At 48.5% G+C, this 23,977-nt stretch overlaps 1 protein-coding gene and 1 pseudogene across 1 annotated transcript; one reads left to right on the top strand and one right to left on the bottom strand.

Annotated features, from left to right (window-relative positions):
* Window positions 1–23,977, bottom strand: part of LOC135889203 (uncharacterized) — a 407,029-nt pseudogene that overhangs the window by 278,190 nt on the left and 104,862 nt on the right.
* Window positions 16,879–22,060, top strand: LOC135889468 (zinc finger protein 184-like). The gene is made up of 4 exons (XM_065417336.1): window positions 16,879–16,912; window positions 20,132–20,245; window positions 20,595–21,648; window positions 21,733–22,060. Exons 1-4 carry the CDS (start codon window positions 16,879–16,881, stop codon window positions 22,058–22,060), a joined length of 1,530 nt encoding a protein of 509 aa, XP_065273408.1.

The following is a 23,977-nucleotide window of genomic DNA, read 5'->3' as shown; positions in this document are numbered from 1 at the left end:
CTAACCTGATTGGTTAACCTGCTTCAAAGCACGGCGGACAGATGAGATTAAATGTGTAGAACCTCAGGAGGGGGTGTGTGTGTGTGTCTTGGTCTAAGAAGTTATTCTCTTTGATCGGTCTGACCCGCATCCCCTGAACCGAGGAAACCTGAACTGCACCGACTATCTGCACCTGGCCAATGGAAAGAGCGGTCGACTAAAGGGTAACGTATTCTCGGCAGGGTAAGGCTTTAAAGAAAAAGTCTGGTTGCATGCAGAATAAGATAACAGAGTAAAGAAGTCTGGGTTGCTTGAGCTGTTTTGATCTCAAGTTGTGCTGACACTATAGTATTAAGAATGGTAGTGTTGGGATAATTTGATCTCAGGTTATATTAATGCTGCAGTATTAAAAATAGTAGTAAAAGTTTACTTGTACTTGTGCTTGTTTGCAATATAATTTGTCATTTATATTAATCCTTATTCAATGCTGGTCTTTAATTTTTCCTTTCCTATTTTGTCTGTGTTGCATTTATAGCCGTAAGTCATTAAAAGCCTTTCTTGAGGAATAATCAGTAGTTTTAATTTCTTTATACGGACACCACTTAACCTCATTACATCTGTGTTGGGTGGTGGGAAGTAGTGATCACCCACAGCCCCATTTGGGCCCTGATGTGTGTTCCCTTCTTCCTATATCTCTGCAGTCTGTAAAAGGAAGCATTCTGGAACTGGTGAGGATCTTACCTGTATTCGATTGTATTACTGTATTAGGTTTAGATTTGCGTGTTTTATTTTATTTTACTGGGTAATTCACTTTGTTCTGTCTGTTACTACTTGGAACCACTATCTTGGTACCAGACCACCTTGCCAAAGAGTACATAAACCGAAAGGGATATTTCTCAATGGTGTTGCAAGTGCTGGTGGATCACAGGCACCATTCCACTGACATCAAAATATGGCAGCCCTTCCCAGAAATCTTCTGCAAAGGATTGCAGAGTACCTCCATGAAAGCTTCCTAGAGATCTCCATGGAGGATTCCCGGGTCATCTCTGTGCACATGAACAGTCTTTTTGGGGGAATACCCTCTGCATAGCTGGAGTGGCCACCAGAAAGCAGATACCCACTACACCTCCTTTTTTGTTTAGATTAAACATAAAAAATAATAGCATGTAACACCCCAACAGTTTGGAAATGTGTATCCACCAGAAGTGCCTTCCCTGGCATCATGCTCAGCCACCACCTGGTCCTGTGAAGACATGAGCTCCAGGTTTAAAAACAGTTCTTGGCTGTCGGAAGAGCCGTTGTCCCCATTTGCCTGCTTCCCATTCTCCTTCTTGTCAACAATGTCCTCCTCGCTGTTGCCTGAGGTGACCTGGGACTCCTGGGAGGTATCCAGGCTGTGTTTTGGGGTAGTGATGGGGGCGCCACCGAGAATCGCATGCAGCTCCTCGTAAAAGTGGCATGTCTATGGGGCAGAACCAGAACAACCGTTTGCATCCCTTGTCTTCTGGTACGCTTGCTGAAGCTCCTTTATTTTCACGCAGAACTGCTGCGAGTTCCAGATGTAGCCCTTCTCCCCCATACCAAAAGCGATCTTGGCGCATATGTCCGTGTTTCTTCTGCTGGATCGAAGCTGTGCCTGCACAGTCTCTTCTCCCCACACAGCAATAACATCCACCACATCCTGTGTACTCCATGCTGGAGCTCGTTTGGGGAGTTGAGTCTTCATGATCAGCTGTGCTGGTGAGCTCTCCACGCTGATCAAACAGGAAATGAAAATTCAAAAGTTCCTGGGGCTTTAACAGAGAAGGGGCTGTTTCCTGTGTACCTGGCTGCCGTGCAGTGGAGTTGAAAGTGCTCTCCAGAGGGGTCACAGTGGAGCACCATGGGACAATTCCTGGAGGCCAATTCATTCCAATTACACAACGCAGGGTCTATACTATCCCCATGTCGACCCGTGGATGCCAAATCAAGCGCTATGCCTCTCGCGGAAGTGGAGTGCGGAAGTCAACTTTACAGACGACTTAGGTCAGCGGATGGGACTTGGTAGTGTAGACACATACATTATTACATTGACTTAACACGGCTTCCGTCAACCTAAGTTTGTAGTGTAGACCAGGCCTTCCTTATTCACTTTCTTCACACCATTCAGGATTTTAAAGATCATATCCCCACAGATTCATCATATCCCCCCTTAGTCTCTTTTCTAAGTTGACCAGTCCCAGTCTTTTTCATCTCTCCTCATAGAGAAGCTGTTCCATACCCCTAATCATTTTGTTGTCCTTCTCTGCACCTTTTCCAGTTCTAACATTTTTTTTTTTTTAGATGGGGTGACCAGAACTGATTACAGTATTTAAGGTGTGGCATACCATGGATTTAAATAGTGGCATTATGATATTATCTGTCTTATCACCTATCACTTCCAAATAGTTCCGAACATTTTGTTAGCTTTTTTGACCGCCACTGCACACTGAGTGGATGTTTTCAGAGAACTATCCACAATGACTCCAAGGTTTCTTGAGTGGCAACAGCTAATTTAGACCCCATCATTTTTTATCTATAGTTGGGATTATGCTTTCAAATGGGTATTACTTTCCATTTATCAAGATTGAATTTCATCTGCCATTTTGTTGCCCAGTCACTCAATGTTGTGAGAACCCTTTGTAACTATTCACAGTCTGCTTTGGACTTAACGCTCTTCATTAATTTTGCATCATCTGCAACCTTTCCTACCTCCCTGTTTCCAGTTTATTTATTAGTATGTTGAACAACAGTGGCCCGAGTACAGATCCCTGGGGGACCCCATTATTTACCTCTCTCTAGTGTGAAGACTGACCATTTATTCCTACCCTTTGTTTCCTGTCTTTTAACCAGTTACTGATCTAGGAGAGGACCTTCTCTCTTATGCTATGACTGCTTACTTTGTTTAAGACCCTTTGTCTATGTCAAAGTCTTTCTAAAAATTCCAAATATACTATACCCACTGGATCACCCTTATGCACATTTGTTGAGCCCCTCAGAGAATTCTAATAGATTGGTGAGGCATGAGTTCTTTTTACAAAAGCCATGTTGACTCTTCCCCAACAAATCATGTTCATCTATGTGTCTGATCATTCTGTTCTTTACTATAGGTTTCAAACTATTTGCCTGGTACAGAAGTTAGGGTTACTGGCCCCTAATTGCTAGGAAAGCCTCTGAAGCCTTTTTTAAAAATTGGTGTTACATTAGCTATCCCCGGTCATCTGGTATAGAAGCCAATTCAAGTGGTAGGTTACATATTGCAGTCAGTAGTTCTGCACTTTTCATATAGGAGTTCCTTCAGTATTATTGGGTGAATACCATCTTGTCCCTGTGACTTATTAATGTTTAAATTAACAGTTTGTTCCAAAACGTCCTCTATCAACACCTTAATCTGGGACTTTTCCTCAGATTTGCCAGCTACAAAGAATGGCTCAGGTGTAGGAAAGTCCCTCACATGTTCTGCAGTGAAGACTGATGCAAACGATTCAGTTAGGGAATCAAGGCCACTGCAGAGCAGCTGAATGCTCATTTAGCACCCAGTACCGCACTGATTTTATGGCAGGCTTCCTGATTCTGATGTACTAAAAAAAAAAAAAAAAAGTTTCAGCGACTTTTGCTAGTTGCTCTTCAAATTCTCTTTTCGGCCTGCCTAATTATAGTTTTACACTTGACTTGCCAGATTTTATGCTCTTTTCCTCAGTAGGGATTGACAAAATTTTTAAGACATGCCTTTTTTGCTTCTAACTGCCTTATTTACTCTGTTTCGCCAAGGGAGTATTTTCTTAGTCTTCTAAACATTTTTCCCCCATTTGGGATACACATTTACTTTGAGCCTCTATTATGGTGTTTTTAAAATGTTTCCATGCAGCTTGCAGGCATTTCCCTTGTGAGTGGTCCTTTTAATTTCCATGTAAATAATTTTCTCCCTTTTGTGTAGTTCCCCTTTCTGAAGCTGAATACTACTGTGGTGGGCTTCTTTGGTATTTTACCCCTCACAGGCATATTAAATTTAATTACATTATGGTCTATATTACAAAGTGGTTCAGCTGTATTCACATCTTGCACCAGATCCTCTGTGCCATTTAGGAGTAAATCTAGACTTGCCTCTCCCCTTGTGGATTCCAGAACTAGCTGCTCCAATAAGATGCCATTAACGGGGAATAAAAACTTTATCTTTGCATCCCATCCTGAGGTGACATGTACCCAGTAAACATGTGATCAGTAGAAATCCCCAAATATTACTGAGTTTTCCATTTTTATAGTCTCTAATCTCCCTGAGCATTCCATAATCACCAGGAACATCCTGCTAAGGTGGTCAGTAATATATTTCTATTGCTGTACTCTTATTATTCAAGCATGGAATTTTTATCAGTAGAGATTCTATGGTACAGTTTGATGCCTTTTTTCCTGCCCCCTCTATATTTCACTCTATGCTGTCTTTCACATAGAAGTGCCACTCCCCCACCAGCACAACCTTGTCTGTCATTCCTATATAGTTTGTATCATCACTTCACCAAGTTTCTGTGATGCCTATTTTATCAATATCCTCATTTAAAACGAGGCACTCAAGTTCATGCATCTTAGTATTTAGCCTTCTTCCATTTGTATACAAGAACTTAAACAACTTGTCAATATTTAGTTGTCTACCTTCATGTGATGTAATTGAACAGGACTCTTCATTTGACTGTTTCCCTTCAGATACTACCTGTACTTTATGAATTTCTATCCTCCTCTTTATTAAGATATACAGAATCCCCATTAAGAGATCCTCCCCCAATTGGTTGGCTCAAGAGGACATACTATGGCCATTGAACTTGAGCTACATCATGCATTTGAGTCAGAGCTCTCACACTGCGTGTTGTGAATTTTTCTTTCATTCTGAAGGAGTTTCTCTTGGAAGTTTGGCCCTGATAACAATATTTCTGAGTGTTCTCAAATCTACATGGAGATATTGGACGAGTTGATAATTAAGAGTTTTGTGAGAATTGTCTGTCAGCTAGTGGTGTGAAAAATCACATCCTTGCCTGACATAGCGTGCTGGGGGGGGGGGGGGGGGAGGGAATCCATTTAAAAGAAATTAAGGGCATTATATGCCTAGAAAATACATTAAAGCAGAATTAAGGTTGTCCAGTGCAGCCTCATACCCTTCCAGCATGTTGATGGTGGCGAAAGTTAAAAACTCTGAAAACCAGGAAATGAAGAACTAAACTACACACTATACCTGCAATACAACCTTAACTCTTAAAATAAAATAAATAAATTAATTAATGGAAGTATCCTATCTCCTAGAACTGGAAGGGACCTTGAAAGGTCATCGAGTCCAGCCCCCTGCCTTCACTAGCAGGACCAAGTACTGATTTTGCCCCAGATCCCTAAGTGGCCCCCTCAAGGATTGAACTCACAACCCTGGGTTTAGCAGGCCAATGCTCAAACCACTGAGCTATCCCTCCCCCCCTTCCCCTACCTCCAAACCATGCAGTTGGCAAATGTCACTCGGAATATATCAGCAAGAGTGGTTCAAAGGTTAACCAACTACTCAGGGAAGTAGCAAATTTTCCATCTATTGAAGTCAAGACTGGATGCCTTTTTTGAAGATGTTTTCATCAAAACATGAGGTATTCAACTTACTACAATGGTAACTGCATGAAACTGTATAGCCTGTGTTATACAAGAGGTCAGATTACTAGTATCTCTTGGCTTTAAAAGATACTGATCAATAATTAATAGGAGGAAGGACTAAGAATGTGACATTCTTGGTGTTCTATTCTACAAATTTGAATACCAACATTTATCTGCATACACTTCAGCTATGTGCACTGTGTCAGCTATAGCTTTAAAGGAACAGTGGAGGGAAGAGTTGGAGCAGCTTAGCAGAGCTATGACTGTGATATGAAGACACAGGAATGTGAAACCTGAAGGAACAGGTATTCCTCATGTCAGTGCTGAGTGTTGTAGGTTGTGTCAATGAAGGCACACAAAGGTGTGTTCTTGTCACAAGGTTTGTCAGCAGTCTGGGGGCATACATGCTAGTGGTCTCCAGTGCTCAGGCAGGGTAAGTGAAGGCAGTTACTCAGAAGGAATCCTCAGTGCAAGGGTAAAGAGGTGGTAACATTATGAAAGTCTGAGATGGATTGTGTGTAGTAGGCTCAGTGTCTGAGCACAGGCCAGGGGCAGGCAGCTTCTGTTCCCTACATGGGACCTAATCCCAAGTTTTGCCTTAGCAAAGAGAAGGTGTTAGACTTTGTGCTATACTGCTCCTGTGCTCTGTTCCCAAACTGCTCCGTGGTCAGGAGGGTAGAGTGCTAGTGTAGGTGTCATTTGCCTGTTGGGGTGTTGCTGAAACAGGGTAGAGTTGAGGTTGCACTGTGGGGTGTTGTGAAACTTAACTCTTCACTTCCCCTTCTAATAACCAAGGGGACAGGAATCCTTACCCAGCGAGGTCACATTCTCATAGTTCTCCTGCATGACGACTCTGTAGAGAGCTCTCTGAGCGGGGTCCAGCAGCGCCCACTCTTCCTTGGTGAAATACACAGCCACCTCCTCGAAAGTCATCAGCCCCTGAAAGAGAAAGAGCCCCTCACTCAGTACCTACTGAGTGCCTACTGACAACCCCACAATTCACAGGAGAGGAGGGCCAATCACATGGAAGCTCTGGGAGGCAGGCGGACAGCATAATCCCACACCTACCCCATCGGAACAGGCAGGAAGCATTAGGGTGAGGGAAGAAAAAGAGAGCCCTTCACCCCTCCGAGCAGAGAGAGGTGGCAGGGGTCTTCACATTCATCACTTACCTACTAGCCAGAGGCTGATACAGGACATAAAGCTCCCAGCAGAGTCCACGGACAACACCATGATGGGAATTGCAACACCCTCCCCACTGGTAGCAGCCAGATGGGAGGGGATGGGGTGTCTTCCCTGGGCCTCACTGGTGGGCTAAGTTCCCTCTAAGCAGCGCAGCTGCCTATTAAGCCCGCACAGGGACTCAGGGCTGCGGCAGGGAAAGGCACCCCTACCCACCGGCCCCAGTGCGGACCTGCCGCAGATGGGGGAGAGGCGCCCCTCCCCCAGCCCCAGTGCAGACCTGCTGTGGCAGGGGGAGAGGCGCCCCTCCCCCGGCCCCAACATGGACCTGCTGCGGCTGGGGGAGAGGAGCCCCTCCCTCGACCCGGCCAAGGCCCGCCGGAGCTGCCCCAGCTGGGGAGAGGCGCCTCTCCCCCTGGCACAAGCTGCTGTGGTGAGAGAGGGCGGGAGGGGGAGTCCTCTCTCCCCCCCACAGCCCCAGGGCAGCCTGCACCCCCAAATCCATCATCTCCAGCCCCTCCCAGAGCCCAAACCCCCAGCCAGGGTCCTTGTCCCCCCCTGCACCGAACCCTCTGCCCCTGCCCTGAACCCCATCCCCGAACCCACCCCAGAACCTTCACCCCTAGCCGGAGCCCTCACCCTCTGCACCCAACCCTCTGCCCCAGCCCTGAGCCCCTCCTGCACCCCCCACCCCTCATCCCCGGCCCCACCCCCTGCACCCAACATTCTGCCCCAGCCCTGAGCCCCATCCTCTGAACCCCTTGCCCCCCCCCATGTATTTACTGCCCTTCTCTCTCCAACAGGAACCCACCAGCAACTCCCTGATAATCCCTACCTCAACTGGCTCCACTGCAGCCATTTCACTTCCCTGGCCCCTGGAAGGACGGAATGATCTGGAGCAAAACATGGATGTTACGCTGCAGCCTGTTAGGGCAAAAAGGGCAATTGGGGACATGTCAGAACAGGAAATAATTTCACATCAAAATTCCCCCCCAGGCTCTTTCCCTGCACACTAGTGTTCTAGACTGTTGCACAAATAACAGAAAAATTCAAAATACAATTAGTAATGGGGGGACTTTATCCACCCAGACCTCTGTTAGAAAAGGAATTGAAAAAACCCCATAAGTTCTTGGAATGTATTAGGGACAACTGTTTGTTTCAGAGGATGGAAGAAGTAACCGGAGGACAGCCATTTTAGACTTGATTCTGGCTAACAAGAAGGAATTAGTTAGGAAACTGAAGGTGGAAAGCAATATGGGTAAAAGTGATCATGAAATGATGATTTCAAGATTCTAGGAGAAGGAAGGCATGAGAGTAACAGAATAAAGACAATGGACTTCAACAAACTCGGAGATCTGGTAGATGAGGTCCCATGGAATAAAATCTGAGCTGAAAAGAAGAGTTCAGGAGAGATGGCGGTTTTTCAGAGACAATATTAAAGGAGCAACAGCAAACTATCACCATGTGAAGGAAAGACAGAAAGAATATTAAGTGGGCAAAATGCCCTATCAGGAGCTCTTTAATGATCAGAAAATAAAAAGAAATCCCACAAAAAGTGGCATCCTCTCTCCCCCCCGCAGCCCCAGGGCAGCTTGCACCCCCAAACCCATCAGGAGGGGACAAATTGCTATGGATGAGTACAAAATAATAGCACAAGCATGTGTGTGTGTGTGGGGGGGGGGGGGAATCAGAAAGATTAATTCACAAAATGAGTTACGCCTAGAAAGTTATATAACTGGCACTAAGAGAAGGATTCTATAAAGAAAACTAAGGTGTTAAATGCCTATTTATATTCACTAAAAAAGTTAAAATTGTGATCAGATACTAAAACAATTATTCTTAATCAAGATGGGGAAGGAACAGAAACCACAATGGGGAACTAATAGGCTAAAATATATTTAGATAAGTTAGATGTATTGAAGTCAGCAGGGCCTAATGAAGCTCATCCCAGGGTACTCAAGGAATTAGCTGAAGCAGTCTTGGAACTGAAGCAGTCTTGGAACAGTTAATTATCTTTGACAACCCCTGGAGAACAGTGAGGTGACACAGGAGCGGAGAAGGGCAAACATAAAACCTGTCTTTAAAAAGGGGAACAATGAAGACCTGGGGAATAAAGACCAGTCAAGCCTTACTTAGATAACTGGAAAGAAAATTTTATTAAAACAATCAATTTATAAGTACCTAGAGGATAGTAAAGTGATAAGTTATAGGCAGCATGGATTATCGAATACAAATCATGCCAAACCAATCGAATTTCCTGCTTTCACAGGGGTACTGGCCTTATGGACCCAGGGGACACTGTAGACATGATACATCTTGATTTTAGTCAGGCTTTTGACCCAGGCCACCATGACACTCTCATCAGCAAACTAGGGAAATGTATGGCGTCAAGTATCAGAGGGGTAGCCGTGTTAGTCTGAAACTGTAAAAAGCAACGGAGGGTCCTGTGGCACCTTTAAGACTAACAGAAGTATTGGGAGCATAAGCTTTCGTGGGTAAGAACCTCACTTCTTCATTACTTGCATCTGAAGAAGTGAGGTTCTTACCCACGAAAGCTTATGCTCCCAATACTTCTGTTAGTCTTAAAGGTGCCACAGGACCCTCTGTTGCTTTTTAGGGAAATGTAGTGTACATGAAAGTACTATGCGCGCACAATTTCTTGAAAGGCTGCACTCAAAGTATTAACGGTTTGCTGTCAAACTGGAATGATTTACCCAATGGGGGTCACACAGGAGCCAGTCCTGGATCTGGTACTATTCAATATTTTCATTAACAACACGGATAATGGAGTGGAGAGTATGCTTATAAAATTTGTAGATGACACCAAGCTGGGAGGAGTTGAAAGCACGTACAATAGAATTAGAATTCAAAATGACCTTTATAAATTAGAGAATTGATCTGAAAGAACAAGACAAAATTCAATAAAGAAAACTGCAAAGTACTACATTTTAAGCAAGGAAAATCCAATGCACAACTACAAACCAGGGACTAACTGGCTAGGGGCAGTACTACTGAAAGGGATCTGGAGGTTATAGTGGATCACAAACTGAATCTGAGTCAGCCATGTGACAAAGTTGTGGAAAAGGCTAGTTAAGTACTGTAAGTTACCAAGGAAGGTTCTGGAATCGCCGTCATTGGAGGTTTATAAGGACAGGTTGGACAAACACCTCAGTGTAGGGGGCTGGACTAGATGACCTCTCAAGATTCACTCCAGCCCTACATTTCTATAATTCTATTCTGAGGAAATGTTTGGTCACTTTATTACAGCACTGACCCAGCCCCTTCCACCAGCACTAAACCACAGGGACATTTTAAAACTCTCCCAGTAACAAAGTCTGAGAACCAATTGCGAGACAAGAGCAAAACAAAAGGAGTGACTCTGGGGGATTCCCCCCCGCCCCGATGTTGTCCCCAGGGCAGCACACTCCAACAGCTAGCGGTACAGGGAATTGTTTTTTCCTCTCCCTGCAGCTCACCTTGTCACAGGAAAGTGAATCTGCCCAGGGATGCTGCAATAAGTGTGTATGGGCAGGTCAGAGATCTGGGAATCTCTCCCCAGTTATTTCTCCCACTGCCCCTTTCAGTCTCTCCCTCTTTTCTCCTTACGTCATCCTTCCCCTGTCTCTCCCCCTCTGGCTGAGGGGCAGCCATTCCTGGGTGCTCGCTGTCTATGGCTGGATCAGCTCCTGTAATTGCTAAGGGAGGAGATATGCGGGATGAGGGAGCAGCTGTGCACAGTCATTTTCATGCCCGTCCTCAGCATTTTCCCTGAAGTCTCTATTAATCACCTAAAGTTTCTGGCTCCGATTTGGGTGTTGGCAAAGCCTAGGGCTGCCTTATGGGATAATTACAGCTGGAGAAAGTCCTCACCTTGTCTGGGCACAGAGGAGGCTTTACTTAAGGTCACTCCCTAGCCTTGACTCCGTCAGGGGAGCAGCAGCTGCTCAGTCTTGATTCCCAGATCGTAATGGAGGCAGCAGTGTCTGACCCAGGAAGCTCAACTCCAATATCCTGAGCAGAGAGAGAGAAAGAGAGAGACTGAGTGGCTTCCCTGGCATTTAGCGATAACTGAAATCCCCTCCCCACAGGCAGGCATCCTGATCTCATTTGCCCACATGTTAATCTAGAAACTGGAAATCGAGCAGGGGTGGGCAAACTACAGCCCGCAGGCTGCATCTGTCCCGTCAGACATTTTAATCTGGCCCTTGAGCTCCCGTCGGGGAACGGGGTCTGGGGCTTACCCTGCTCTGGCGCTTCAGCTGCAGAGCGGGGTCAGGTCTTGCCCCGCTCTGCGCGTGCCACGGCTCTGGGTAGCAGAGACAATACGGCATGTCCCTCCTCCAGCTCCTACACATGGGGCAGTCAGGGGGCTCCGTGCGCTGCCCCCACCCCAAGTGCCGCACCCGCAGCTCCCATTAGCCAGGAATCACGGCCAATGGGTCTGCAGGGGCGGTGCCTGCAGACAGGCCAGCATGCAGAGCCGCCTGGCCGCGCCTACGTGTAGAAGCCAGACAGGGGACATGCCGCTGCTTCTGGGAACTGCTTGCGGTAAGCGCCGCCCAGAGCCTGCACCCCTGACCTTCTGCGCACCAACCACCTGCCCCAGCCCTAATCCTCCTCCTGCCCGCCGAACCCCTTGGTCCCAGCCCAGAGCACCTTCCTGCACCCCAAACCCCTCATCCCCAGCCGCACCCCAGAGGCCTCACTCCCCCCCCCCCCCCCGCACACCAACCCTTGCCCCAGCCCGGAGCCCCTTCCTGCACCCTGAACTCCTAATTTCTGGCCCCATCCCAGAGCCCACACCCCCTCCCACTCCCAATTTCGTGAGCATTCATGGCCCGCCATAGAATTTCCATACCCAGTTTGCCCACCCCTGAACAAGAGTGTCAAGGGGGAATTTGGTCCATAACGACACCAGCCAACCACAGGAACATGAGCTAACACCAGCTTTTGGCTAGAACATCTGCAGATGTCTGACCACAAGAATGCCATGGCAACAAATTGATGCATATGATAACAAGCTGAGGTCATTAATACACTACGCTACTGGAGGACACCCCAACATTAGTGTGAAGAAGGAAGAAACCTCTACCGAATAAGCATCAGACATAGTGGCATCGGCAGAACATATTATAGGCTACACAACTCAAGAAAGGGAGCTGCATGTTGTTGTAGACAGCTCAATGAAAAACTCCATCCAGTGCACAGATGCCACCAAAAAGCTAAACCATGTTAGGATTCATAAGGAATGGGACAGAGAACAACACGTACATTTTTTAAACAAATCAAAGTGGCAACCTCTAATGTCCTTGGACCACCATGGCTACTACAGCACTGCACACGGGATATTTTATATCTACCTCTGAGAATTGGGGAAGAAATAGGTCTAAAAAGAAATATTTGACAATGACAGAAAACCACACAGATCTGAAGAGATTTTATATTAAGTGAGAATAGTGGGATAGTGTTACGGGATTGTATATGGAATTTCAACAAACAGAGTAATAATTCCCCCCCCACACACACACACATTCACATGGGCAGCCGGGAGCCCTTTGGGGAGGTGCTTTAAGAGGGTAAGTAAGGGGGGTATGGAGCAGGAAAACTCCCTGGCAGTGGGGAGGGGACCAGGGCCAGTTCCAGGTTTTTTGCTGCCCCAAGCAGCTAAGCGGAAAAAAAAAAAAGAAAAAAAAAAAAAAGCCGATCGGCAGCACTTCGGCGGCGGCTGAATCGTGCTGCTTCATTCTTTTACCCTTCGCTCCCTCTCTTCCTCTTTGGCGGCACTTCTGCGGCTGCTCAAAGAGGAAGAAAGGGACTGAGGGACCCGCCACCGAATTCCGCCGAAGACCCGGACAGGCCGCCCCTTTCCATTGGCCGCCCCAAGCACCTGCTTCCTTCGCTGGTGCCTGGAGCCGGCCCTGGAGGGGACAGCAGCAGGGGCTGGCAGGTGACTTGCAGTTGTGGGTAGCAGTAGCCGGGACTGTGTAACCTTGGGCTGGACAGTCTTTAGGGACTTTTTCCTCCTGTGCCCCTCTATGCCGTGTTGCTGGTGGAGAATGGCCACCCCATCCCACCCCAGACGCAGCTGTGTCTCACGGCACTGCAAGCTCCACCCATTAAGCCCCTTCTCATTTGGGGAATGATTCAGGACAACAATTTCACAATGAAAGAAAGAAAATTTACTGCAGATTAAATGGGTGGGAAAATATCCCAAATCTGAGATTGTTACATTAACATTGGAGAATTAGAGAGAAAATGGGGCAAAGTCTGAAAAGGAGACTAGAGAAAGTGTCAATAATTGCTCCATCCTTTCTCGGACTCCTGGCCAGGGGGCGCAATGGGGCGACCCAGGGAAGCTGACTTGAGGCTGACGCAAGGTAAGCGACGCCGAACCAGCCGCCTAGGGTCCTGGGTTGGAAGTCGGGACGGCGGGTGGGTCTGGGTTCCCCTACATCAGTGAACCCCCGCCCGATGCCCGCCCTGCCCCCGATTGGCAGGAGCCCTGGCACGGGCCGCGGGGGGGCGGTCGGACCCGGGGGGGCGGGGCCGATCCTGGGGGCGCTGCTCGGACCCGGGGAGCAGCGGGTCCAGGGGCTGAGGCCCCTCCCCGCAGCGCAGCGCCCGGCCAAGGGGCGGGGCCGCCAAGGACCAGGCCCCGCCCCCGGGACACGAGAGTTCGTCTGAGAAGCGGGAAGGCGCCGGGAGGCGGGGTCTGTGGGGCGCCGGCTGGGGGCGGGGCGGGGGCGGGGCCGGGCTGAACCCGGGGGGCTCCCTTACCTGGGCTCGAGCGAGAGGCGCCCCGCCCAGCGTAGTTCGACTCTCCTCAGGGCGGAAGTGACGTGACAGGCTGCCAAGGCAACTAGCGCGCCCAGCCGCAGAAAGCGGAAGTGACCCATATCCCCGCCCGCCGGCGCCATCCCTCCCCGGGCACGCTGAGAAGCGCCGGTCTCTCTCTCACGCGCGGCCTTCTATTGGCGGAGGGAGGTTCGCGTCAGAACGCCCCGCTCCCTGATTGGCGGAGAGACGCCGGGGCCAGCGCGGGGCGTGGGAACCTCAGCTCCGGGGTCTCTGGGCCTGACCCTGGTGCGCCCCCAGGAACGTTCCCCCCCCCGGGGAAACCTGTGCGGAGACGTTCCCGTGAGCGGGGAATAGAAAAGCCCCTCGCCCCCCCCCCCCGTCTTTACAAACCCGGAGGGTGGCTCCGCCCCTCGGGGTAACTGTGACCCCCCCGCCGCTGTCCGGCAGCGCCTCGCCCCTGGGTTCACCCTGAGCCCCCCCCGTCCCTGATTGTGCCCCTCAGCCTCGCTCCTGCCCTGGCCTCCAGCTGCTTCACCCGCCCGCCCATTTCCGCCTCTTGCTCAGACCCTGCCCCCCGCCTTACAGGCCCCGGGAACAGCTTCAGCCCGTGGTACTGACCAGCCTGCTTAGTCCTTGTGGCAGCAGCCAGCCAAGCGGCGCTCAGCGCCCTGCCCGCCCGCCCGCAGCCCCGGCCCCGGCGCTAGCGCCGCCCGCGGAGAGAGCCTGCTCCGGCTGGGGACACGGGTCTCGATCCCGCCTCGCCCCATCCTTTGTCGCCGCCCCCGCGGCTTTGTGCCCTGAGCCGCTGCCCCGCTCACCCCCGTTACGGCCCCTGGGAGCGATGGGTCCTGGGAAGAAGGAGGCAGGGCTTGGGGAGAACAAAGCACCGAGATCAGACACCAGGCAGCACGTGGGGGCGGGTGCTCCGTAAAACACAAGACGCTGCTTCCTCAGTCCGTTGTGATCTGGAAACCCTGGACGAGCAGCTGCTGCTTCCCCAGCAGGGTCTGTGCTGGGGAGAGACCTTCATTAAAGCTCGTTTCGTGCCCAACCCAGGGTGGGACTAGCCCCCAGTGCAGCCCCGGACTCTGCCAACATCAGCTCCGAGCCAGAGACTGCAGGTGACTGAGAGAGACCCCGGGGGAAAGTGCTGGGGACGGGAAGGAAAGTGACTCTCTGCCCAAGGGATTCTCAGATGTTACCGCCCCTGGGAATCTGCTCCCTAGTTGTTACGGTGCCTGCCAGAAGCGTGGGAGCTGCCTGAACAATAGCGGAGCTGCTCCTCTCAGCTGCAGCCAGGATCCGCCCCGGTCACAACTGGGATTCCGATGGGGAAAGAGAAGTGATTCCCCTTTGTGGGCTGGAGGTGTCAGGAAGGGAAGAGATGGGGGAAAGCCAGAGTTGTAGGGAGGGGAAAGACCGTGTGAAATGTGGTAGATTGAACTGTCTTTGTGCAGTCAGGAAATTCCAAGGGCAGAGGTGTAGGTGTGTGTGTGTGTCGCGTGGGGGTAACGGGGAGTGAATGGCATCCTTTCCCTGGTTGTGCCACTTCCCTCTGAAATAGTGATTAAAAATTCCTTCTAGTTTTTCCCCTTTTCTCTCTCATTATCACATATGGATAAAAAATCCATGGAGATTTCCCCCTTTCCTGTACAATTATTCACTCTCTATTCTCTCATTTTATTGTATTTTTTCTCCATAATTCTCAAATGGCCATTTAAATTCTCCTCAGATTTGGAGGCTTTTCCCACCCATTTTATCTGCGGCCATTTGTCCTTGTTTAGGTGGGAAATTGTTGTCCTGACTCCTGAGTTATTCCCCAAAAGGGGTCAGGGGTTAGTGGATGCTGTTTGGGGGAGCCCTCAGACACAGCTGCCTCTAGAGTGGGGTGGGGCTGGCTGTTCACTGCCAGCAACAGGGCATGGAAGCGGCACTTTTCTAGCATTTTGTTCAGAGACTTTGTTACTGGGAGACTATGGCCTTGTCTACACTAAAGGGAAAAGTCAATCTAAGCTATGCAATTTGAATTACGTGAGTAGTGTAACTCAAATTGACGTAGCTTAGATCTACTTACCGTGGGATCCACACTACGCGACGTCAATGGGAGACGCTCTCCTATCGACTCCCCTTACTCTCCTCAATCAGGTGGAGTACAGGAGTTGACAGGAGAGTGATCAGCGGTCCTCCCGTAACCCCTTGAAAGTCTGTGGGCTTAGCCCTGGTGGGAGGGGCCAGGTCTACCCTATAATAAAGTGACCGAGCATTTTCCCGGCATGGCAGAATCTAGGATATCTGTTTGCAGAGAAAAAGCCCGGCAGGGGAGGGAGCAGAAATCATGATGTGAAATTAACTTACGCCAGTTTTGAAACATCTGCAATTGCCCTTCTCACCCTGCCAGGCTGCAGAATGACGTCCATGTTTCGCTCCAGCTCATCCCATCCTCCCATGGGACAGGGAAGAGAAATGGCTGAAATGGAGCCGGTTCAGGTAGGGATTATTGGACGGTTTGCTGGTGGATTCCTCCTGGAGGGAGAGGGACAGCAAATCACAGGATGGGGGAATGTTTGGGAATGTTTGCGTAGTCTACTAGGAGGTTGGAGCGGGCAGGAAGTTCACAGGGTGGAGAAAGGGAGGAGGCCAGGCAAACCTATTGGGACTTTTTAAATATGTGGCTTAGATTCTAGGAACAGACCCATGAGACTGGAATTTGGAAATGCCCTAATTTGTGGAAGAGGAAACAACCCACTTAGATGGGGCTAGGAAAGCTGACCAGATTCCCAGTGCTGGAGCCTGATCTGACTAACCAATGGTGGATTTGAAATATGAAGGGGGCACCCACCAGTGTGGCTTAGGGGAGATGCGCCTCCCATCATATCCAGCTCCTCACAATGAGGAGGGTGTTGGGCTTCCTACCAGGGAGCTCTCCCTGGACCCTGTGAGGGGCTCTATCTCCTGTATCAGTCTCTGGCTAGTAGATGTGTGATGGATCTGCTGGGACTGGGAGAGACAAGGGGCTTCCTGTTTGTTTCCTCATCCTGGTGTTTCCTGGATGCTCAATGTGGTGTGGGGTGAGACTCTGTTGACTGTGAACCTCCAAGAGCTTCCATTTGATTGGCTCCTTTCCCCCCATGAATAGTGGTGTTCTGACTGGGGCAGCAGGTACTGAGTGCGGGGCTCTTGCTCTTTCAGGGGCCGGTGACCTTCGAGGAGGTGGCTGTGTATTTCACCAAGGAAGAGGGGGCTCTGCTGGACCCCGCTCAGAGAGCCCTCTACAGAGACGTCATGCAGGAGAACTATGAGAATGTGACATTGCTGGGTAAAGGATTCCTGTCCCCTCGGTTCTTAGAAGGGGAAATGCAGAGTTAAGGTTCATGTCACCCCCACAATGCAACCTCAACTCTGCCCTGTTTCAGCAACACCCCAACATGGCAATGACACGTACCAGCACTCTGCCCTCCACTGCTACAGAACACTTCGGAAACAGAGCACAGGAGCAGTATAGCATAAAGTCTAACATCATCTTTTTGCTAATGCAAAACTTGGATTTAGGTTCCATGTAGGGAACAGAAGTTTCTGACACTTGGCTGGCAGTCAAACCCTGATCCCACTCCACACAAACCATCTCAGACGTGCAAAGTGATAGCACCCCTTTACCCTCTCCCTGAGGATTCCTTTTGAGTCATTGCCTTCACTTTGCCCTGACTGAACCCTGGAGACCACTAGCACATATGCCACCAGGCTGCTGACAATCTCTGGGACAAGAACACACCCTCATGCACCTTCACTGACACAACCTACAACACTCAGCACGGAAATGGGGCAGACATGGTCCCTCAAGGTTCACATGCACCTCTCTTCATATCACAGTCACAGCTCTGCCAAGCTGCTCCAACTAATCCGTCCTTCATCAAATTACAGCTCAAGATGACACTGCACGCAGCTGGAGGGCATGCAGATAAATGCTAGTATTCCAATCTTTGGAACACAACACAAACAGTGACATGTTATTTTAGTCCTCCTTTCTCTCTATTGTAGATTTATAGACTTTTATGGCCAGAAAGGACTATCATGTCATTTAGTCTGAGCTCTTCTATAACACAAGACACAGAATTGCATCCATTTACTGCTGTACTGAGCTGAATACCTTGTGTTTGACTAAAGGGTCTTCCAGAAAGGCATCCAGTCTTGACTCGAAAACTTCCTGAGATGGAGAATTCTCCACTTCTCTTTGTAGTTTGTAAACCTTTGCACGAGCCTTACTGAACTTTTCCCAGTGGCTAGTGCCAATTCCAGGGCTATGGCGGGGCAGAGCTAAGCTTGTATTGCAGGTGTGGCATGTACTTTAACTCTTCCTTTCATAGTTTTCAGAGGTTTACGTTTAGCTGCCATGCACATGTTGAAAGGACGTGAATCAGCACAGGGCAATTTGAACTTTGAATGAATGTAGTTTATGGGTATTTAATTACCTTGATTTTTTTAATGTTTTTTTTTTCTTTGCCACTATAACTGTGTCTACCCTAGAGCTTTTGCTGGCATAACTATGTTGATTTTTAACATTCCTACCGACAGAGCTATTCTGGCAAAACTTTTAAGTGCAGACTGGGAAAAAATGTGGATGTGGATTTTAGATCACTTTAAAATATTACTCTTAACCCGAACATTTTGTTATGAGAGGGCAAAACTTCCTAGAAGAATATCTGCAGGATGCAAGACACACATTGTCTGAAAGGTAGTAGAGGCAGGGCTCAGTCTCAAAGTCATGAGTGTAAATCAGGTTCAGTGGCCACAGCACATCCCCTTGAGCCAACCTGTGACAGCAGATTGCTAGACATCCTCTAGCAGTTAACAGAGATTTCATCTTGCTGCACTAGTGCATTCAATGGCATTGACTCATCAGTTTGGCTTGTGCTGTTCTAAATTCCAAATTCTACAGTTATTAACTTTTTTCACTACTGGTATCCCAAAGAGGCAGTAGGTGCCATGTATTAACTGAGATAAATGCTAAGTTACTGAGATCAGTTGGGGGACAATGAGAACCATAGTTTCAGCCCCAGCTCCGTACAAGACAAAATTACAAGAGCAAGATGATTTTATAAAAAGCTGTGTAGGATGTGTGTGGGGGGGCTGTATTTTAGGAACCTCTTGATCAAATAACCCCTTATTTGGACAATTAGCTCTTCCCTGAATGGCCGTGAAAAATTTGTCCAATCCGAATAAACGTGTGAATTTGAGAGTAGTTAGAATAGTTGGTCTTTAAATAGAAAATAATGCTTCCATTGAGCTAGCTCCTGCCTCTCGGGGAGGTGGATGACCGATGCCGACGGGAGAACCCTTCCCGTTGCTGTAGGGAGTGCTACACTGAAGCACTACGGCAGTGCAGCTACAGTGTTTGAAGGGTAGACAAGCCCTGAGCTACGACATTCAGTGACACCCCAGTCCCTCCTATTCCTTACTGCGCTGAATCCCACCAGCCCATGCTCAATGGTCCCGGGTTTCTCTCTGTGAAATAGAAGCCGATCCAAGGTGACTTATTTTATGGCTGGTGTCTTAATTTTCTGGGACATGGAGTTTGTGTCTCTGTGTTTTAGGAGCCCCTTTGATGAGCAGTGTCTGGCTGTGTCTTCCCTGCTAGGGGTGCCAACTCTCCAGGACTGGCCTGGAGTCTCCAGGAATTAAAGATTAAGTCATGTGATGAAATCTCCAGGAATACATCCAACCAAAATTGGCAACCCTATTCCCAGCAGAGATGGGGCTAGTTAAATCCCTCATAAGTAAGGCTACGATTTAGTCACAGAGGCTGCGGAAGTCAGGGAATCCATGATTTCCAGAGACCTCTGTGACTTCAGCCTGCGGAGGTCGGGAGCTGTGGAGTACCCCCACCCATGGGAAGCCCCGAGCTTCTGGCCACCATGGGCGGCGGAGGGAACCCCGCAATTCCAGGCTGCTGAAGAAAGCCCCAAGCTCCCAGCTGCTGCGGGCAGCAGGGCCCCCGGAGCTGCAGGCGGTGGGGGTATCCTGCGGCTCCTGGCCGTTGCAGGTGGTGGGGGAACCCAGCAACTCCACACTGTCGTGGGTGGCAGGGGCCCCCCAGAGCTCCAAGCCACTGCAGGCAGTGAAGCTCCCAGCTGCTGCAGGCAGCAGGAGGCCTGCAGCATCCAGCTACAGGGGGCGGGGGGACCTGGAACTCTGACACCCAATGGAGCCCCAGAGCTCCCAGCCAGCCAGCAGCTGCTCAGCCGTCACAGGCGATGTGGGGACCTGCAGATCCCCATTTTGTCAGGGATATTTTTAGTAAAAGTCACGGACAGGTCATGACGTCTGTGAATTTTTCTTTATTTCCTGTGACCTGTCTGTGACTTTTATTAAAAATATCCCTGACAAAATCTTAGCCTTACTCATGCACGTTTGATCACCTAGGGAGCTGCCCCCAGGATTTTACTGGTTAAAATGGGCTGGAGTTAAAGTAATAGAATCTTCTTTGTGACGAATGTCTCATGAATTCCCCGATCTCACTTGTTTTCTTTCCCCTGAGCAGGGTTTCCAGTTTCCAAACCCGATGTGGTCTCCCAGCTGGAACAAGGGGAGGAGCCATGGGTCCTGGATCTCCAGGGCTCTGTGGAAAGAGGGATCCTGAGAGGTGTCTGCATAGGTGAGGAATCATTAAATCAATTCCAGAACACTCAGTGCCTGAAAGAAACAGCTGGGACTCCCTAAAGAGACCCTGTGAGCTCTTGGAATTTGGGATTATCCCCAGGAGGTATTTTATCCTCAGGGCAGCTGTCACAAATGGCTTCCTATGGCTCCTGATTGACACCTGGCAGTCGTTCCCTCCCTGATGGGAGGTGGAGGTAGAATTGGTTCCCTCCTCTCTCCCCTATGGAGAAGAGTTTTGGAGAATTCAGCTACTAGTTATTTTTTTCTCTCTCTCCAACTCTAATTTTGGTTTGTTTTCCCCTTTTCCATCCCTGTTTCTGAGGTTTCTCTCTCTATCCGAGCAGGTACTGGGATGGTGAATGAGAATGAGGAGCAGAATCCTCAGCAGGTAGATGGTGAGCAAGTGGAACCACATGGGGGATTATCACAAAGATCCAAAGGGAATGTGTCCAGGCATCGTGTGCAGGGAAAAGCCTGTGAGAGGGAGTACAGGCCAGAGAGAGAGCAGAGAAACCAGCCCAGAGAGGAAGAGGGTAAATCCATTTATTGTCAAGGAACTCACAAGGACCTCAAGCAAATCACAGCCCAGCAGATAAAACCTACAGGAGAGAGAAAAAACACATGCACTGAGTGTGGGAAAACCTTCACTCTGAACTCCACCCTCATTAGACATCAGATGATCCACATGGGAAAGAACCACTACAAATGCTGTGAGTGTGGGAAACAGTTCAGTGAGAAATCAGACCTTATTAAACATCAGACAAGTCATACAAGAGAAAGATCCTATCAGTGTTATGAGTGCAGGAAAAGCTTCACTCAGTGCTCATCCCTTATTAGACATCAGAGGATCCATATGGGAGAGAGACCATACGAATGCTGTGAGTGCGGGAAAAGCTTCACTGTCAAATCGGATCTTAATAAACATCAGAGGATCCACACAGGAGAGCGCCAGTATGAATGCTGTGAGTGCGGGAAACAATTCAGTAAGATTTCAAAACTTATTAAACATCAGACAAGCCATACAAGAGTGACACCCTATGAATGCTGTGAGTGCAGGAAAAGCTTCACTAAGCGCTCAACCCTTATTAGACATCAGAGGATCCATATGGGGGAGAGACCATACGAATGCTGTGAGTGTGGAAAAAGCTTCACTGCTAGATCAGATCTTAATAAGCATCAGAGGATCCACACAGGAGAGCGCCCCTATGAATGCTGTGAGTGCGGGAAAAAGTTCACTTGGAGCTCAGCGCTTATTAATCATCAGAGAATCCATACAGGAGAGCGACCTTATAAATGCTGTGAGTGCGGGAAAACGTTCCTTCAGAGCTCAGGCCTTATTAATCATCAGAGGATCCACACAGGAGAGCACCTGTATGAATGCTGTGAGTGCGGGAAACAGTTCAGTAAGATTTCAAAACTTATTAAACATCAGACAAGCCACACAAGAGTGACACCCTATGAATGCTGTGAATGCAGGAAAAGCTTCACTCGGAGCTCATCCCTTATTAGGCATCAGAGGATCCACACAGGAGAGAGACCATATGAATGCTGTGAGTGTGGGAAACGCTTCACTGTCAAATCAGACCTTAGTAAACATCAAAGGATCCACACGGGAGAGCGCCCCTATGAATGCTGTGAGTGCGGGAAACGGTTCACTTGGAGCTCAGTGCTTATTAATCATCAGAAAATCCACACAGGAGAGCGACCCTATGAATGCTGTGAGTGCGGGAAAAGTTTCATCCGAAGCTCACACCTTAATAGACATCAGAGTCTTCACAAGGGAGATACACAGCATAAAAACTTTGTGTAGGGCAGAAAAAATACCTTTTTAAAAAGACATTTGCTAATTCTTACATAGTGACCTTTTAGGGCTGTTTGCACCATTTGCATCACCATGTTGTCACAGCTTCCTCAGGTGAGTTGCCCGCTTTTCCTTTTGCAGGTCACTCTTCTCAGGGGTGAATCCCTTGGTCCTTTCTACTAATTCTTTTCTCCTGTGAGTCATGGGAGTGTGTCCCTCCTGCCAGTAATGTCCATCAGCCCTTGCTGGGGGAAATAGGGGTGACCTCAAGTAGCTACACTGAGCAAAAATCGACCTTGGCTTTGTCACCTCTAGGATTTTCCATGGAGTTGGCCTGCTCGAGGTAGCTATCCGCATGTAAACACACAGATAGCTTTGCAGTGTTGATATAGCCCAGGTACAATGGTTGGGGTTAGCTAGCACCTTCCCCTTTGACCTGTCCTAATCGACACCAATATTCATAGTCTAAACAAGCCCTGAGGCTCACATTCAAACTGTCACCCTACTAGCAGAGCAACTGTTAGTCACCAAGTTCCCCCTTTGGCAACAGATTGTCTCATTCCCAGTTGTTCTCACGCTGGTCCAGGTTGTGCTGGACAGCAGGTTGTTTGTTTTTTCACTATTTTTCATATTTAAAATATATTTAAATATAACAAAGAGGGAGGCGCAGCAGTGGGACAAATGTATTGTTTCGGCCTTTGTGACAAAGGAAGGAAATGGGCTGAGTCCCTCCTTCTCCATGACAGTCACTAGGCCTGTTCCCTCCAGCAGCGCTGGTGTCTGTGTGAGCCACAATGGAGTTTATCCTCCCTTTATTCTACCCCCCACCTCCCAGAGAGTCTCTGCAATTTGATCCTAAATCCGACTCATTAGGGCTAGAGATGCAAGTGTCACAGACCTGGATGGGGGATTCCAGTGGATCCGAGAAACAGAGTGCTCATTCTGTGCTTTTATCCCTGTTTCCATCTATTGGCAAAGCCACTTCTGGACATTTTCCTGCTGATCTGGGATTGTCAGCAGATGAGAAGGGTGGCAGTTTTCCTCCATTACGATGTTGCTAATTATTTTTGTAAATAACACGACTCCATAATAATGAAGTGCTGTTGAATGAAGCAGGTTTGAATGGATCAGAGGAGAAAATGATGGGGGAATCTGCTCTCCTGATTATTTTTGAGTAATCAGAGGTAATCCGCTCTGGAATTTCATTTTGTATGAAAGAGAAAGTGACTTATACTGCTCTGTGTTGTGGATTTTTCTCTCTCTTCTGAAAGCCATTTCGTCACATTATTGAATATTAGTTCTCTGGGATGTAGCTCGGATTTATCAAGGACTTTGGGACAAATGACTGTTTGCTAAAAGAGTCCTTCCTTATTTTAGTTGTGTCTTTCCCCCACTGCTGCATGATGACATGAAAAAAAACTCAAGTGCAGTTCACATCAGGAGAGGATGCTCCAAACCGTTGGGCATGCTGCCAAGGCAACAGTAGTGGGTTTAGGGCTCCACTCTGAAATGGTGAACAACAGCACACCCCAAATTGTGCAACTAACTGAAGTAACTGGGTGCGTGTGTCCTATGATTTGGGAAACGCTGTCTCTGTCTGTGTTGATTTGGAAAAAATAGAAGTTCATTTCTGGTGAACTTGCCCATGAGAGATGCTGCAAATGTGCACTACAATGAACTCCGTGTTGAATGTGATATAGCTGCAGAATATCTATTTTTAATATACTCTGCTCCTTTGGTGACTTACAGGGATTCTGATGCAGGAGTGTTTCTAGTCCCTAACTTAGACCTGTGCCACCAGTTCAAATAAACAAATTGGGTGTGTTTGGGGAAGCCATTCCTCACTAACACTGCTCACATTTTGGGTGGTTTTGTAAAGGATTCAATTCCAGAGAAGTGTAAATGTACCCTGACCATGGCCAAGGA

Source organism: Emys orbicularis, chromosome 15 (genome assembly GCF_028017835.1).
Source record: "Emys orbicularis isolate rEmyOrb1 chromosome 15, rEmyOrb1.hap1, whole genome shotgun sequence".
Taxonomy (NCBI): domain Eukaryota; kingdom Metazoa; phylum Chordata; order Testudines; family Emydidae; genus Emys; species Emys orbicularis.
Note: the sequence above shows the minus strand (reverse complement) of the source record. Positions and strands in the feature narration are given on the sequence as shown.